The following is a 19,495-nucleotide window of genomic DNA, read 5'->3' as shown; positions in this document are numbered from 1 at the left end:
AACTTGTCAGTAACTTTAGGAATGCCCACCTATACAGAATAATGTAAGGAGTGAATCTACCTCTGTTAGTTGTACTGAGCAGGCTATGCACGAACTGAGGGCAATACCCACTTCTATGCTATTAGATTTGCTGTCAAAATCTTCAAACAGTTGCATCTTGTTGGGTGAGGTGTAACTGTATTTTTAACAGTTCACTAACTTCAAAATTACTACAAACATCTTCACTGACTCTGATAAACTAATTTTGTAGGTGGAAGATCAAATCTCTCCATAATGTGAAAAGGTTAGGATGTTTTAATTTTTCTGCTTCATTAAAGGCTTGTTTGTTTTTACTTTAGTCTAATCAGAAATCAGTCATAAACATTTATGACATTATCTGAAAATATTGATTATAAGTAAAGGATAGATCAATACTTTTAACTGTCTGTTGGCTGTATGCGAACCATAGGGATACCATTGGCTTTAATCTGTTTGCACCCATAACTGCTGTTGCATTTCAAGCCATCTCTTGAACTTGAGATCAGATTTAAACAGTGACAGATAGGGAAAAAAATGCCTCTGTGATCGCTACATCTTTGTAGGCAATCTTTTTGATGTCCTTTGCTTAATCACTGATTGTAAAATTCAGTCAGAAGTCACAAGACACCAAGTTCAACAAATTTGCTTGAAATCACAAGCTTTCAGAGCACTGCTCCTAAGTCAGATAAAGTCTTCACCTGATGAAGGAGCAGTGTTCTGAAAGCTTGTGATTTCAAATAAACCTGTTGGACTATAACCTGGTATCATGTAACTTCTAACTTTGTTTATCTCAGTCCAACACCAGCATCTCCACATCATGTAAAATCCAGACCATTATTGCACTAAACATTTTCACTGCATTCACCACAGTAGTTGGATAATGAATTTGGTTTGAGGAATAATTACAATTTCTAAATAGTCCCATTTCTAAATAAAAGGGCATTGTGGAATTCTTATATTGGTAACTGGTGTTGGCTGCTAAAGGATAGAGTTCGGGCCAAATAGAGGAGAGAACTTCCCTTTGTGTGCAATTTCAGAATTGTATTCAGCTTCTTACCTGGTAACTGACTGCAAGCCAGATATAAGCAAAATGAAATCTGAATCATCTGATTAAATACAATGTTCCTCTGTCTATATCTCAACTCACAAAAAGTCACAAAAAGTCCCATTCACCTTTGATGCTGGTGCTCACTGACCCACCTTAGCCCCTGGCTAAGCAACACCTGGATTTTAAAATTCTCATCCCTGTTTTCAAGTCACAATGTGTGGCCTTGCCCGTCCCTATCAACCTTATAGCTCTCTAAGATATCAGTGCTTTTTCAATACTGGCCACTTCAGTATCTCTAATTTAAATCATTCCAGCATCGGCGATTGGGCTGTAACCTCAGAAATCCCCTCCCTAAAACATTCCGCCTGTCTTACCCCATTTAGGGCTATCCTTAAACCCACCTCTTTGACGAAGTATTTGGTCATGTGTGTATGTGGTTTGACATCAAATTTCATTTGATGATATTCCTGTGCAATGCTTTTGGATGTGTGTTGAGGCTGCTGTATGGATACATGTTGCAGTCGATAAAGTAAAAATAGCTAACTGATCTCATTGACAATCTGCTGGTCCAATGTCTGGACTTGTTTACACAACATTTGATCCCTTATTAATGGTCTCTTTATTCTACTTCCTTTCTCCTGTTAAGTGATGTGGGAATGAATGCAAGCCTTTGTTCAGGCACTGACCTTTTGTCTCTTCCTGAGCGTCCAGTTCTTCCAAAGCAGCAGAGAGATCTGATTGGAGGAGCTCATTCTCTTGCCTCTCTCCCACTACGGTCATTTAGTGTGTGCAATTCTACAAAATAAACAGCAACCCCTTAAGACATCAGCTTTACAATTGACTGAAACAATTGAATTATTTTTAAAAACAGGAAGGAGGTACGGTACAGGAGATGCTGGTGCTGGATTCAGACATCCTTAAACTTCCGTAAATAGCTGGTTAAACCAGTGATTAGCTAAACTACACAGAGCAGGAGAGTCGCAGAATGTTTGGCAGAGTTAGTCACTGGAACAGCAGAGGTGCTGAAAGCTGAAACAAAACAAATCAGAAATGAAAACACAAATCACAGAAGTGAGTTTGGTAGGAGCACTCATTCCTCTGAGTCATAAGATTGTGGATTCTAATCCCACTCTGCAGGTCTTGAGCACAGAAATCAAACCTGATCTTTCAGTGCAGTCCTGAGGGAGTGTTGCATTTTTGTGATCTGCTTTGGATAACATACAAAACGTTGGCTCTTATTGTCTGTTTGGGTGGCTGTGAAAGATCCCATGGCATTATTTTAAAGCACAGGGTGAGAACCACCTCTCGTGCCATTGCTGAATCTTCCAAATTCAGCGGCAAAAAAGTGGGGTGGTGTCCAACAGTAACATCCTCTTGCAAACTGAAATGCCCAGCATCAAAGTGTTAAACACTCAAAAGCAGCTCCCCTGGGCAGGTCTGCTTATTCAAATGCTTGACACAATACTCCTGATTTTGGATTAGTGGTGCTGGAAGAGCACAGCAGTTCAGGCAGCATCCGAGGAGCAGCAAAATCGACGTTTCGGGCAAAAGTCCTTCATACTCCTGAAGCAACTGTCATGGTGGCACAGTGGTTAGCATTGTTGTCTCACAGCACCAGATACCCAAGTTTGATTCCACTGAAGTTCTGTGTGAAGTTTGCACATCCGCCCCCTGTCTGTGCAGGTTGCCTCTGGGTCCTCCTGTTTCCTCCCAGAAAGTGCAGGTTAGGTGGATTGGCCATGGGAAATGCAGTGTTACAGGGATAAGGTAGTGGGGTAGTTCTGGGTGGAATGCCCTTCAGAGGGTCAGTGCAGACTTGATGGGCTGAATGACCTGCTTCTGCACAGTAGCAATTTCAATGATTCTATGAACTGCTCTACCCAGAACTCAGGAGACATTACCATGATGATAGAAGTGCCTTAGGGATGTCCTTTAAGTATCCTTGAAGAAATCATCAAAACACATGGGACTCCCTGACTTGTTGGCTGACCAAGGGTTCATTCAGGATAGTACTAGAAATTCCAAAACCTTCATCCGTAACATGTAAGTAGGAAGTGAAGGTGTTGGCTACAGCATTAATCCCCAAACCATTCATCTACCTGACAATCTGAGCACCATTGACCCCTGACATGGCAGAGTGTGCAGATTGATCTTATTGGCCATTTCAAAACCCCTTCAACCAGAATGGAAGCAAATTACCCACAATCTCAGAGGGACTGCCTAGAAGTAACAATGTTTGTGGGAGTTTGCTTTGTGCAAATTGGCAGCTCTGTTTGCTGCATTACAACAATGACTGGCCATTCAAAGTGCTCCATTGGTTGTAACATGCTTTGAGATGCCCTGGTGAGAGGCGTTATATAAATATGCTGTTTTAAGGAAATGCATAGCAGGTGAATAAATAGCAGTATTACATAAAGAGAAATGGCAAGTTAATACTTCAAATATTAATGACTTTTTTTAGATTGCTTTTAAAAGTCATTTCATAGAACCTCTAGAGTGTGGAAACAAGCCCTTCGGCCCAACAGGTCACACCGAGGAGTATCTCACCCAGACCCATACCACTCTATAATCTTCCTGACAAATGAACTAGCCTATACATCCCTGAACACTATGAACAATTGAGCATAACAACTCACCTAACCTGCACATCTTTAGACTATGGGAGGAAACCCACACAGACACAAGGAGAACATGCAAACTCCACACAGTCAGTCACCCAAGGCTGGAATTGAGCCCAGGTCCCTGGTGCTGTAAGGTAGCAGTGCTAACCACTGAGCCACCATGCCACCCAGTTCTTTCCCTTTTCTGATACTGGTTGACCTGCTGTCTATTTCTACATAACAGTAGCACCAGTAGGAGAGATAAAGAACTAGGGGCTGACCTGAAAAGAAACCAGAAAACACCAAGGCCTCCATTTTTATTTCAGGAACATATCAATCAACTCTTGACATTTCATTTCAAGCTAAAACTTATTCCTGGAATACTACTGGCAACATTCTCTCTCAGAGAGTACAGTCCTGGGAGTTTTGTTCTTAGAAATCCCAGTGCAGAAAGAAGCCATTGTGTCAGTATTGGTACAGGATTATTTTGGAGCTTTACAACTTTTCTGCTTTAAGCCTTTTTCATAGATTCATAGAATAATACAGCACAGGAGGAGTCCATTCAGCCCACTGTGTCTGTGCCAGCTCTTTGGTGCTGGTATCCGATTAATCCTACCCACTGAGCCTTCAGAATAGCCCTGTAACCCTTTTTTGTTCTTTCAAGTATTTATCTAATTCTCTTTTGAATGCAACTATTGAATTTGCTTCCACCTTCCTTTCAGGCAGTACATTCCTGATCACAGCAATATAAAGAAAACTGTGTTTTTTTGCCAGTCATTTTAAATCTGCATCCTTTGCCACCCTGACTATTCTGGACTGAAAGCAGTCTTTTCTTATTTATTTCATCAAAATATTGAATGATTTTGAACACTTCAAACAAATCTCCTCTTAACTTTTCCCATTCTAAGAAGAATAACTCTGACTTCTCAAGGGTCTCCACATAACTAAAGGCCTCATCTGTCTCAGCATTTTAATAAAATTCTTCTGCACTTTCTCTAAGGCATTGACATTTTTCATAATATTGGAATTGGACATGCTGCTGCAGCTGAGGTCTAACCAGTGTTTATAAAGCCTTAGCAAAACATCCTGTTCTCTATGCCTCTATTTATAAAGCCAAAGATCCCAAATGCCTTTTCACAGACTTCTCAACTTATCCTGCTACCATCCAAAACTAGTACCCTAGGTCTCTGTTCCTGTGCCTTCTTTAAAATTTATGTTACACTCCTTTGCCTCATTCCTCCCACAAAAATGGATCGCTTCAGGGATATGTGAAGAGGAACAGAGTAGTGAAGCCAAATGTAGGTCCCTTGCAGTTAGAATCAGGTGAATTCATAATGGACAACAAAGAGATGGCAGACCAATTGAACAAATACTGTGGATCTGCCTTCACTAAGAAGGACACAAGTAACCTTCAGGAAATGCTGGTGGACAGAGGGTCAAGCATGATGGAGGAACTGTAGGAAATTCTTATTAGTCAGGAAATGTTATTGGGGAAATTGATGGGATTCGAACCTGGTAAGTCCTCAGGGTCTGATGCTCTGCAACCCTTGATGTTAAAAAGGAGGATGTGCTGAAAATTTTCAAAAACATCAAGGAAAGAGCAGATAAATTGGTGATCATTTTCTCACATTCTGTATGTTCTGGAAGAGTTCCAATGGACTGGAGGGGAGCTAATGTAACCCCACACTTTAAAAAAAGGAGGGAGAGAGAGAATAGAGAATAATAAGCACATTAGCCTGAGACTGTCTGTGGGGCAAATGCAGGAAAATGAAGTTTAACGTCGATAAGTGTGAAGTTATTCATTTCGGTCAGATGAATAAAAAGGCATCTTATTATCTAACTGGAGAGATATTTCAGAGTGCTTCAGTGCAGAGGGATCTGGATGCCCTCATACATTAATTGCATATTCCTCATGTGAGGAACAGGAAAATGGCCAGAGTGAGGGTAGGGCCAATCAGAGGGAGTGGAGGGAATTGGAGTCAGAGGAAGTGGGGAGGTTCTTAATGAATACTTTTCTTCAGTATTCACTACTGAGAGGGACCTTGATGTTTCTGAGGACAGCATGAAATAGACTGATATGCTCGAACAGGTTGATGTTAAAAAGGAGGATGTGCTGAAAATTTAAAAAAACATCGAAGGATAGAGAAATCCCCTGGGCCGGATGGGATACACCTTAGGTACTGCAGGAAGTGAAGGAAGAAATTACTGTGCATTTAGCGATGGTCTTTACGTCCTCATCATCCACTGGAGTAGTGCCAGATGATTCGAGGGCGGCAAATGTTATTCCCTTACTCAAGAAGGGGAATAGGGATAATCCTGAGAATTATGGACCATCAGTCTTGTGTCTATGGTGGGCAAAGTATTGGAAAGGATTCTGAGAGAAGGATTTATGACTACTTGAAAAACCATAGTTTGATTAGAAATAGTCAGCATGGCTTTGTGAGGGGCAGATCATGCCTTACAAACCTTATTGAGTTATATGAGGATGTGACAAAACACATTGCTGAAGGTAGAACAGTGGATGAGGTGTATGTGGATTTTAGCAAGGCATTTCACAAGGTTGCCCATGTAAGGAGTGATGGGATACAGGGAAACCTGTCTGTCTGGATACAGAATTAGCTGGCTCATTGAAGACAGAGGGTGGTGGTAGATGGAAAGTATTCAGCCTGGCGCTTGGTGACCAGTGGTGTTCTGCAGGGATCTGTTCTGAGACCTCTGCTCTTTGTGATTTTTATAAATGACTTGGATGAGGAAGTGGAAGGGTGGTTAGTAAGTTTACTGATGACACGAAGGTTGGTGAAGTGGTGGATAGTGTGGAGGGCTATTGTAGGTTGCAACAGGACTTTGACAGAATGCAGAACTGGGCTGAGAAGTGGCAGATGGAGTTCAACTGTAAAAGTGTGAAGTCATTCACTTTCAAAGGTCGAATATGAATACAGAATATAGGGTTAAAGACAGGATTCTTGGGGAGTGTAGAGGAACAGAGCAATCTTGGGGTTCAGGTCCATTGATCCCTCAAAGTTGTCACCCAAGTCGATAGGGTTGTTAAGAAGGGCTTTCATTAACAGGGGGATTGAGTTTAAGAGCTGCAAGGTTATGCTGCAGCTCCATAGAGACATGGTTAGACCACACTTGGAATATTGCGTTCGGTTCTGGTTGCCTCATTATAGGAAGGATGTGGAAGCTTCAGAGATGGGTAAGAGGAGATTTATCAGGAAGTTGCCTGGACTTGAGGGCATGTCTTATGAAGAAAAGTTGAGGGAGCTAGTGCTTTTCTCATTGGAGTGAAGAAGGGTGAGAGGTGGCTTGATAGAGGTGTACAAGATGATGAGGCATAGATAAAGTGAATAGCTAGAGACTTTTTCCCATGGCGGAAATGTCTATCACAAGGGAGCATAATTTCAAGGTGATTAGAGGAATGTTTAGGGGAGATGAAAGAGATAGGTTCTTTTCACAAAGAAGGGAGGGTGCTTGGAATGCACTGCCAACAGTGGTAGCAGAATCAGGTACATTAGGGACATTTAAGCAATTCTTGGATAGGCACATGGAATATAGCACAATGAAGGGTATGAAGGTTATTCTGATCTTAGAGTAGGATAAAAAGTCGACACAACATTGAGGGTCGAAGGGCCTGTACTATACTGTTCTATGTTCTATGTAAAACTAGTATGCAGGTACAGCGGGTAATATGGAAGGCAAATGGAATTTTGGCATATATTGCGAAAGAACTAAAGTATGTATGGAGGGAAATGTTGCTGCAACTGTACAAGGCATTAATGAGACCATAGTTGGAGTATTCCATACAATTTTGGTTCTCTTATTTGAGGAGGGCTGTAATTGTATTGGGGTCGAAAAATGTGGTGCTGGAAAAGCACAGGATCTCCAGAAGAATCCGAGGAGCAGGAACAGCAACATTTCAGGCATAAGTCCTTCATCAGAAAGGACTTACGCCTGAAACATCAATTCTTCTGTTCCTCAGACGCTGTCTGACTTGCTGTGCTTTTCCAGTGCCAAGCTTTTTCACTCTGACTCTCCAGAATCTGCAGTCTACTTTCTCAGAGAAAGCTCACTAGATTGATTTGAGTCTTATGAAGAGGGACAGAGCAGTCTAGGCCTATACTCTCTGGAGTTTAGAAAAATGAGCTCAGTAGTCGTGGCTGAGTGGTTAAGGTGATGGACTTGAACTCCATGTGGGTTTCCCATTGCAGGTTTGAATCCTACTGACTACGTTTGAGAACTGAAGGCAAGTAGGTGACGGGGTTTACTTCTCGTCTTCTTGGGTGGCACGGTGGCTCAATGGTTAGCACTGCTGCCTAACAGCGCCAGGGATCTGGGTTCGATTCCTGCCTTGGGCAACTGTCTGTGTGGAATTTGCACATTCTGTGTGGGTTTTCTCCGGGTGCTCTGGTTTCCTCCCACAATCCAAAGAGATGTATAATTTAGCATGGCCAATCCAAGAGAATTGGCCATGCTAAATTGTCCATAGTGTTTAGGGATATGTAGGTGCATTAGTCAGAAGGAAATATAGGGTAGGGGGATGGGACTGAGTGAGTTACTCTTTGGAGGGTTGGTGTGGAGTTGTTGGGCCAAATGGCCTGTTTCCTCACTTTAGAGATTCTATGATAAATGAGAGGAGATCTAATTGAGGAAGATAAGATGCTAAACTGAATTGACAAAGTGGACATAGAAGGATGATTCTTCATATGGGGCAGTCTAGAATGAGGGGTCACAGATTTAAGATAAGTAGTAGCAGATTTAAAACAGGAATGAGGGGAAATTTCTTCTCTCAAAGGGTCGTGAATCTGTGTCATTCACTACCTCCATAGTGCGATGGATGCTGGGACATTGAATTAATTTAAGGAGGAGATAGATAGATTTTTAATTAGTAACAGGATGAAGGGTTTTGGAGAGCAGGCAAGAAAGTGGAGTTAAGACTGAGATGTCATCAACCATGATCATATTGAATGATGGAGCAGGCTCAAGGGGCTGAATTGCCTAGTCCTGCTCCTAGTTCTTGTAATCCTTTGTTCTAACCTTTGCTCACAACAGAAGACAAAGTCCAAATGAACTGAGTGACTATTCTACTTTGAGGACTGTAAAACTTTAACATACATCCTCTGCATTTATTTTTATCCTATCCAATGATGTCACTTCCAACTCATTCATTGATTCATTGATAGTATCCTCTTCTGTAGTGAATTTAGATGTAGATTGTGCTCAGTCATGACCTTGCCTCCATAAAAAAATTGCCTTTTCTGTCCTTAAATAAACCTCAGCCTTCCCTTTAGTATTTATTAGCCACCCTTTTAATACTCATCTTTCATAACTGGCTTTTGAGTTCTCTTTTCTGGTAGCCACTAATGCACTTGTGTAATTTCTGTTTGTCCATCTAATTCTCTTTTATTTAGATCACCACTTTAGATGTCAGGTCATGTTGACAGAATTGTTAATAAAGCATGTGATATCCTGGGACCTATGAACAAGGGCGTAGAATAGAAATGCAAAGAAGTTATGTTAAACCTGTCCAAGATGTCACCATAGTCCCAGACAGTCTCTCTCTCATTAGAGATAGATGACTAGTGCTGAGTTTAACCAGAGTGTCACTACAACTCAGGTGAGGGGTACGGTTGAGAAGGCAGGAACTTCATGGTGACCATAGCTCATGCATGAATTGAACCTGTACCATTAGCATCAGTCTGCTTTGCAAACCGGTTTCCCAGGTAACTGATCTAATTGATCCCATAACAGGCTAACGAAACAACAGCAACAGCTTTTTCAGGCAGTGACTGTTTAGGATCTAGAAAGCATAGCATGAGCGTATAGTGGAGGCAGATTCAATTGAGGTATTCAATCAGAATTGGATTATTATCTGAAAAGGAAGTATGTGTGGAGCTCCCGGAAGAAATGAGGGAGAGACTCAAAGAGAATTATTCTTTCAAACAGCCAGAATAGATGCAGTGGACTAATTGGTTCCAGCAAAGAGGGAGACCATTCTACGATTCCAAGACTGATTCCTCTACACCACTATATTCAGTTTGCTTCACTAATTTTTTTAAATTCACTCATGGGATGTGTTTGTCGCTGGCTGGCCAGCATTTATTTAGTCCCTAGTTGCCCAAAAGAAGGTGATGGTGAACTGCTGCACTCTGTGCATTGTACGTTGACCCACAATATCCTTAGGGAGGGAATTATGGATCTTAAATTTGTCTTAAGCGTTCTTTTTAGCCAAGTGAACAAGTATGTTACAAGGCAAAAACAAATAACCAGATATTTAAAAACTTGAAGAACTGTGGATGCTGGAAATTAGAAGCAAAAACAGAAATTGCTGGAAAAGCTCAGCAAGTCTGGAAGTATCAGTGGAGAGAAATCAGAGTTAATGTTTCAGGTCCAGTGACCCTTCCTCAAAACAGGATGACAACATTCTTCATGCTAAAATGTTCAAAACTCTACAAACACAAAAAGGTTCATATTTGAACTAGGTTTGGATAAGTCCTGATACAACTGAAATAGTTTCAGAACTGGCCAACCCCATCATGCCTGGAGCAACCAGGACAACTCAAAGGTTTGACTAAATTAAATCCTGTAAAATGCAGCATGGAAACATATTAATGTTGTCCTTTCAACACCTAGTTTGGGTTCTCAATCAACTTCTTAAGTGACAAAATCTAAGTGAACTTTAGTGTCTATAACATAGGAATGTTGAATTAGTTTGTAATTTTATCATAAATTTAATTCAATTTTATTCTTTTAATATCCCATTCAACATTTCCCTGTTACTTGATAAACTTGTCAATTTTTGTGACATGATTAGTACATGTTGTATAATTTTAATCTGACTACCTAATTTTTATATTAGCTTTTTCTTTTATGTTATACTGCAATTCAGTCAGTGGGTTGTGAACATGTTCCTTGAATAACTTACCATTCTTTGTTCTGTCTTCTTCTAGGTTCTATATCCTTGGTCACCCTTGATGCTCTCGCTCTGAATGTGCCTACATAGATGTCATTTTCTCCTTTGAAGTCCTCCCATTATTCAATTAAAGTATTCTCTGTCAGTTTTGGTTCTGGTCTACCCGGTCAAGATGACATCTGAAGTCACTGAAGTTCTAGTTAAGAGCCTTACGCTTGTGGCCACGTTGTCCTTCTCCATAATTATTCTAAAGTTGATATTGAGTTCCTCAGATGCTCTTACACTTAAACCACCTCTACCCAATCCAGTTAATTCCTTAAGTTAGATACAGCATCACTTCCTGCTCTACAGACTGGAAGACATCAATGAAGTTCTATTGTTGAGAATTCCTCCATTTCCTTGCTCTTGACAGTATTGCTATCCTGGTCTATTTAGGTTAATTTGTCCCTCATTATCACTGCTTTATTCTTGCACCTTTCTGTAATTTGCCCGTACATTTGCTCATCCAATTACATCCCATTATTTGGTGGCCTGTAAAGTACACCCAATCTCATCAAAGCTCCTCTGCTCTGCCTTAATTGTGACCCAAATAGATTCTACCTTTGATCCTTTATCAAAATCATCTCGCATCAGTGCTATAATCATTTTCTTGATCAATAGAGCCTTCCCTTCTCCTTCACTCCATTCTCTACCTTTTCTCAATGTTTTGTTGCCATGAATATTGAGTTTCTGACCTTCCTCCTTTATCTCTTACTATTCTTTATTCATTGTTAACCTAATTCCCTCTCAAAGGTTGCGATAGTCTCAACTTCAATGGGCACTTGGGATAATATTCACATTTATAATAACTCTACATCAACAGTATTATTTTAACCAGACTTTTTATATTTCTAGTATTTAAACTAAATTCATACCCATCTTATTACTAATTCATATATCAGAAGAAATAATCTCTCACTTTTTGCGTGCCAAGTGTATTCAAAGCATTTGATATGACAATAACACTTCTCTGCTCCAATAAGGTCAGCTCCAGTTTTTACTTAAGCAAAGTTATATTCTCTCATTTCTTGTAAATGTGAATTGTCTCACACATTTCTTCAATACCTTATACCTTCATTACCAGCTTCTTGATTTATGTCAATGTCCTTATCGATATTAAATACACACTTATGTGTCCATTTTGGATTTTATCCAACATTTATAGATCATAATCAAGTTTCCCTTGCCCCAACAGTTCAGTACATATCGCCAAACTCTTCATTTCTCTTCACCTTCTTCTCTGGCTTCTTATGTTTTTCTTGGGATTACCACATTCAGGTTTATCACTTTTCTCTATTCCCTCTCAGTCATCGATTCCTCTTCCAAACCTGCTCTGTTTAAGTCTCTTACCACTGCATCTTTCCATTGAGTCTTAGACCTTTCTCTTCTCCTTCTTCTTGGCAGTCCCATCTCTATTCTTCATTCCACCACATTTCCTCTGTATTTCCACAATAGATGACCATGCCATTTTAATTTATTTTCAGCTGCTTTCTTCGATGTTCCCACAATTTTCTCTGACTCTCCCGTTGAAGTCCTGCATCCTGATACTTTCCTTTCCCCTTATGTCACACATTCGCCTCATCAGGATCTTCATTTTCAAAGTCATTAATTCACATTTATCTGTAATATATAAGATGCCTGACCCATTATACCTTAGATCTCAAATTTTATAACAAATTTCTTATGTGACGTTTTCTCAACATTTTTGAAATCAAAACGTACTGCATTCCATTTGTTTATGCTTGATAATTAAAAACAAGCTATTTGAGTAAATAGTTTTGATGCGCATGTCAATAAAATTCCTCAATTTAGTCTGGCATAGTTTTTTCTACAAATACTCAAATATATTGTTTATTAAAATGTGCTGAAGCTTTATGGAGCTGTCCGACAAAAAAGGTTTGAATGTAACATTTGGCAGCTCAAGAGGAGTTCTTCAGACTCTTCATGCTTCACAGACATTTCCAATGACACTCAGACTACCACGGCATTGACCCTTCATTCTCCACAATACTTCGCGAACTGTTGACTTTCTAAACCATGCCCATCCATTCTTGATGTTGTCAGTGGGAAAATATTCAGTATTCCTCAACTGAATTGTCTTCTGGCTATTTTTCCTGTATTTGTGAACTCAGATCCAAGAGGTGCAAACTTTAGTATCCCTAATGCATAATTTGTAAACTTTCCATGACCATTTCTGCCTTGACCACTCTTAAGACATATAGAATCTAGGAGGAATAGACCATTCAGCCCAGTGAGCCTGCTTTCCCATTCAATATGATTGTGGCTAATCCTCTCAGTGCCATATTCACACTTCCACCTTACAATTCCTTGATTCCTTTAGAATCTAAAAGGTTATCTTGACTACATTCAGTGACTTGGCCTCCACAGCCTCCTATTTATAGAATCCTACTGGCTCACTACACGTTTAATGAAAGATTTGACCTCCTCTCTGTCCTAAATTGTCTCCCCCATATCCTGAATCTTTGAGCCCTGCTTCTGGAATTCTCGACCAGGAAAAACATTTGCCTTCAAATTTGGCTCACACTAGACCCGACTTGAATTTTATGCATCTGAATCAGATCCCTTCTCATCCTTCAAATGCCTGGTCAATACAGGCCAAGATAAACCAATCTCTCCTGCCTTTCTGGTGACTCTTCAATGCACTCCCTCCATGGCAGGTAAATGCTTTCTTAAATAGGGAGACCCAAACTGCACACTATATCCCAGGCGTGATCTCACCAAGGCTCCGTAAAACTGCAATAAGGTGTCCCTACTGCTGAACTCAAATCCTCTTGTAATGAAGGTCAATATACTATGCATCTCTCTAGTTGCTTGCAGTACCTACCTGGCTACTTTCATTGACTGTTGTAGAAAGACACCCAGATCTCCTTGTAGATCCACACGTCCCAATATATCACCATTTACGTAATGCTGCGCCTTTCTGCTTTTTTACACCAAAGTGTATAAATCACATTTAGTCATATTGTACTGCACCTGCTATGTGTTTACCCGCTCACTCGACTTGTCTAGATCATCTTGAAGCCTCACATGTCACAATCCACCTAGTTTAGCTAGTGTCCAAACACTGATCCTTGTGGCACCCTACTTTTCATTGACTGTCACTTGGAAGAAAGGACTATTTAATGCTACCCTCTACTTCCTGTCTTATTATCAATTCTTAATCCATGCTAATATTTTACCCCAATTTCATGTGTTTTAACTTTATCCATTAACCTCTTATGAGGGACCTTATCTACCAAGAAAATCCAAGTACACCACATCCAATGGTTCTCCTTTATCTATTCTAATGGCTATATTCTAAAAAAAATCCAGTAGTTTTGTTAAGCATGAATGGCTTTCATAAACCAGCTATCCAATCCTGTTACGCTTTTCAAATATTCACGTCTTTTATAATAGTTTCTAGCACTTTCTCCACTATTGATGTTAGACTAACTGGCCTGTAATACTGTTTTCTTTTCTCTTCTTTCCTTTATAACATCATGGGGTCACATTTATTACCCTCAAATCTTTAGGAACTGATCCAGAGTTGTTATGGACCAGACAAAACCCCCTAAAAGTATTTTAAGAAGATAGCCCAGACCTCAACTTCTTTTCTTATTTTTAACGGCAAATGTAGGGCATTGTGTTCCAGATGCGATTCGATTGGTCAAACCACCAGGTTTGAATCAAAACACATTTTATTCTTATACACTAGATAAAATACTAATAAAAGAATGGAGATTTGGAATAACAACTCTACTGGAAAACATAACAGTATAATAGATTAATTAATTACTAAACAGCAACTGTGCCAATGTACTAACATCCCAGAAACACACCCTTGGCAAAGGCAAAGTCAGTAAAATAGATAATCTCACATGTAATCTTAGCTGTATGCAGAGAACCCCAGCTTTTTGCTATAGCAGAGAGAGAAAAAAAAACAACTTCCACATCCAGCTGCAAGACCCCAGCAAATACTGAAAGCTAAAACTAAAATTGTGGTTCTGTGGGAACTTGATCCCAAAGTCATGCTGCTTCTATTGTTCCAACTTTACAAGAAAACCCAAGGCATCACAAACTATTCACTTTATTGACTTGGAACAGATTGCTCATCCTCTCTGTCTCAATCTGACTTCATAAAAAATAGGACAAAATGTACTTCTTAAAACTGTGGTATTGTCACAGAGTCAATAGAGTTCTGGAAGATGATGAGACCTCCAAAGTATCCAATATATCAAGGCCACTTCTTTTAGTACTCTGGGATGTAGATTATCAGGGATTGGTGATTTGTCAGCCTTTAACCCCAATAATATCCCCAGCACTATTTTCTTACTAATACTGATTCCCTTAAGATCTGTCCTCCCTCTCTTGGTTCCTTAATATTTCTGGGAGGTTATCTGTGCCCTCTTTTGTGAAGACAGATCCAAAATAAGTAACTCTACTAGGCCTTGGTGTCTATTCTCGGTTTCAGTTCACAGTCCAAACATGTGAAGTTCAGGTGAATTGGCCATGCTAAATTGCCCCATAGTGTCCAGTGATGTGCAGGCTAGGTGGGTTAGCCATGGTAAATGTGTGGTTATGGGCATAGGGTAGGGGAGTGGGTCAGGATGGGATGTTCTTTGAGTGGGGGGGTGGGGGTGTCAGTGTGGACTTGATGAGCTGAATGGTCTCTATCCTCACTGTAGAGATTCTATGATCCTCGAATCATTCTGTAGAGAAAAGACAAGTCATATTCTCTGGTATTAACCCATTCCTTCAACTTTGCAACCTAACTATTTCTCTTTAATACCCACAGGAGAAGCTATTACATTTCTTCATCACCAGACCAGAGTCTATCAATTCAGTGACCTGTTCTTATTTTCTTCTTTGGCTCACCCACAAAACCATACTTTTCCTCTCACATATCCACCCACCCTATCCCTTAATTCCTGTCTCTTTCTCTACTGCAGGTTTCTCTCCCATCATTTTTATAGTCCCTCCAAGCACATCTCCTTCATATCCTCCCACAATCCAAAAATGTGCAGGTTAGGTGAATTGGCCATGCTAAATTGCCTGTAGTGTTAGGTGAAGGGGTAAATGTAGGGGAATGGGTCTGGGTGGGTTGCGCTTCAGCAGGTTGGTGTGGACTTGTTGGGCCGAAGGGCCTGTTTCTACACTGTAAGTAATCTAATCTACTTTAAAAAAAATCCAATTCTGGCTCCCTCAGTAACAGATCCTTACATTTCTGATCACCCAACTTTCTTTCTTGGTTGACATTATTAATAATTTGGTCTTATTTCTTTTTTATGTTATCAATGCCCACAACTCATGACTGATAAGGCCAGCATTCAATGGCATCTTCAGTGCCCCAAGACTGTGGTGGTGTCTGCCTTCTTGAAGCACTGATGTTGGTGCACTGCAGGTACATGCCAGTACTGTTATAGAGTCAGAGTCATAGAGATGTACAGCACGGAAACAGTCCCTTCAGCCCAAATCGTCTATGCTGACCAGATATCCTAACCTAATCTAGTCCCACCTGCCAGCACCTGGCCCATTTCCCTCTAAACTCTTCCTGTTCATACACTAATCCAGATGCCTTATAAGTGTTGTAATTGTACCAGCCTCCACCACTTCTTCTGGCAGCCCATTCCACACATGCACCACCCTCTGCATGAAAATGTTGCCCCTTCGGTCCCTTTTAAATCTTTCTCCTCCAACCTTAAACCCATGCCCTCTAGTTTTGGACTCCAATACCCTGGGAAAAAGACCTTGGCTATTCATCTTATCTATGCCCCTCATTATTTTATAAACCTCCATAAGGTCACCCTCAGCCTCCAACACGTAGAGGACAATTCCAGGATTTTGATCCAGTGACAACAAGGGAAAGCTGATGTATTTCCAAGTTAGAGTGGGGTGTGTCTTGGAGGGGACTTTAGAGGTCCTCCCACACACTTTCTGTCCTTGTCCTTCTAGGAGGTACAATGTTTGGAAGATACTGCAGAAGAGCCTTGGTGTTTTCTTGCACTGTGTATTGGTGGCAGAGGGAGTGAATATTTAAGGTGTAAGGATGCCAATCAAATGGACTGCTTTGACATGGACAATGTTGAGATTCATGAGTGCTAGTGAAGCCTCATTCATCGAGGATACTGCGGAATATTGTATTGTTGTGTTGACCTGCGCCTTTTCGATAATAGGCAGGCTTTGGTGAGTCAGGATGTGAATTACCTTTTAGAGAATTCCCAGTCTCTGACCAGCTGTTATGCTCATGGTATCTGTTTGGTGGTCCTGTTAAGTTTCTGTCAATGACAGAGCCCAAGATACTGATGGTGACAGGGATGACATTAAATGTTAAAGGCTGATTAGATTCTGTCGTGTTGGAGATGATAATTATGGGGCATGAATGTTGTTTAAGCTTTGTTTCATGCTCGGCTTGGATCGCATCAGCAACTGAAGAGTTATATATCCAATGTGCAACCTTGGCATTTTTATGTACATTTGATTGTTAAAGACTGACATTAAAAATTACAGTCTTCAGTTTATAAATGCATACTATTTCCATATATTTTTTATTTCTACTTTACGTAACCTGTGGTAATGATTATAGGTATTTAATTTAGCAAGGAATTCAGGAGGACATTCTATTTAAATAGAAACAATGTACAAGGGCATGTAGAAAAGGCAGAATGTCATGAAGTCATGATGATCTTTTGGAGACTTAGTACAGATGTTATGGGATAAATGGTCTCCTTCTGCACCGTGACACTTCTGTAATTACCTTAAGACCATAAAACATAGGAGCAGAATATAGGAGCATAGTTACAGGAGTAGGCTATTCAGCCTCTCAAGCCTGTTCTGCCATTCAATGAGATCATGGCTGATCTGTGCTGTAACTCCTTATACATGCCTTTGGCTCATATCCCTGAACACCTTTGCTCAACAAAAATGTATCTATCTCAGAATTAAAATGAACAATTTATCCAACATCCACTACTATTTATGGGAGATATTTCTGAACATCTACCATACTTTTTGTGTAGAAATGCTTCCTAACATCTCTCCTGAATGGTCTGATACTAATTCTCAGACCATGCTCCCTAGCTCTAGAATCCAATCCTGTACAAATACTTTATCTTTACCTACACTATCCTTTCCTGTTAATAACTTGATGTCTTCAAACAGATCACCTCCTTACCTTTTAAATTCTAGAGAAAACAGCCATGATTTGTATAACCTCTCCACATCGCTTAACTCCTGAAATTCAGGTATCATTCTGGAAAACTTGCATTTCAAACCCTCCAAGGCTAATGTATCCTTTCTAAGGTGTAGCGCCCAGATCTGCTCACAGTACTCCAAATGGTATCTAGGTAGGATTATGTGTAGCTGCAGTATAACTTCGGAATCTGTACACTCCAGTCCCAAGATATAAAGGTCAGTGTTTCATTAACTTTCTTGATTAGAAGTAGGCCATTCGGGCCATTAAGTCTGTTCTGCCATTTACTGAGATCATGGCTGATTTGATAATCCTCAGTTCCACCTTCCTGTTTTTCCCCCCATAACCCTTGGTTTCCTTATTGATTAAACATCTCTCTACCTCAGCTTTGAGCATATTTAATGACTCAGCCTTGACTATTTGCTGCAGTAGAATTCCACCAATTCACAAGCCCCTGGGAAGCAAAATTCCTCCTCAGTTTTGCAAGGTGTCCCTTGTTCTGAGATTGTGCCCTCTGGTTTTAGATTCTTCTTCCTGGGAAATAAACTCTCCCCATTTACCCTGTTAAGCTCTCTAATAATATTATATGTTTCACTATGGCCACCTTTCATTCTTTAATTCTATTATCCTGTTAAGTGGTCAACATTTTCAAAAGGTAAAATGATATTTCAGTGCTTAAAAGTTTATCGCACTGATTTTCTTTCGTAAAGAATTTAATTCCATTTCATAATTTTATTATATGGCATAGATTTTGTATATTATATTATATATTATTTTACCTTTTATTGTTAGGTATACATTTTATTATCCAAGAATATTTCTGTACAAAACCATTTATACCTATATATATATATAATTTATATATCTATTACTACCCACACATTTGTCAATAACGATGTAAAGTTCACCAAAACATTGAACTGTTTATCATAACATATATGTTATAATCTAAATCTTATTAACAGGTTCACAATTGAGAAGGATTATGCTTTCTGCAGCTCACATGTGGGGCCATTATATTTGTAACTCTGGTGCATTAGCATTTTGTTGCTCCCCCATGATAATACTTAATCCAATTACAACAAATTCTTATCATGGAAAAGGATTTTATTTTGCTGACATATCCAGAAATGTGGACTAGGAGACATTAGCTCATTATATAAAACTGTACTAAAACCTCAAACGTGTCATGAAGGCAAAAAAAAAACAATATTTGATAGATTCAAATCGATATCATATTGATCTTTTACTATGTTACTTTATAAATTAACACAAAAGGTATGTATAGTCAGCCTGTGTAAGTGACATTGTATAAGGTTTTATTGCAACACAACTCTATTCAACAATTTTCATCTGTGTTTTTATTATTGTTGCCAACTGAACCTTGCTAGGGAACTACAGGTTTTTAATTTATACTTATTAACAAACTCATTTTAGCATGTCCATGCTGAGATCACAACTTGGGGAACTCATAGCTTCACCACAGGCATTTCTCACAATCACAATGTTGCCAATTTATACTTAACAAACCTTGTGCAATATTCTTATCTTTTGATAGAAAGTTTTAGTTTGAAATAACTAAAAAAAGGCCTAGAAATTGAATCATGATGTATTCATCGTATTTTGGTATTGAATGGGTGACAGGTATATTTCCTAGTGGGGAACTACTTGAAGATGAGCTGAGCAGGCAC

The 19,495-nt window shown here is 39.7% G+C and overlaps 1 protein-coding gene across 3 annotated transcripts in view; it reads right to left on the bottom strand.

Moving 5' to 3' along the window:
- abca4b (ATP-binding cassette, sub-family A (ABC1), member 4b) overlaps positions 1-19,495 on the bottom strand; it is a 147,573-nt gene that overhangs the window by 127,119 nt on the left and 959 nt on the right. For all 3 annotated transcript variants that reach the window (XM_072574615.1, XM_072574616.1, XM_072574617.1), the window contains exon 2: positions 1,753-1,861. In XM_072574615.1, coding sequence (XP_072430716.1) covers positions 1,753-1,818 — 66 coding nt within the window. In that variant the 5' untranslated portion in view covers positions 1,819-1,861. The remainder of the gene's footprint in view (positions 1-1,752; positions 1,862-19,495) is intronic.

This window comes from Chiloscyllium punctatum, chromosome 7, assembly GCF_047496795.1.
Source record: "Chiloscyllium punctatum isolate Juve2018m chromosome 7, sChiPun1.3, whole genome shotgun sequence".
Taxonomy (NCBI): domain Eukaryota; kingdom Metazoa; phylum Chordata; class Chondrichthyes; order Orectolobiformes; family Hemiscylliidae; genus Chiloscyllium; species Chiloscyllium punctatum.
Note: the sequence above shows the minus strand (reverse complement) of the source record. Positions and strands in the feature narration are given on the sequence as shown.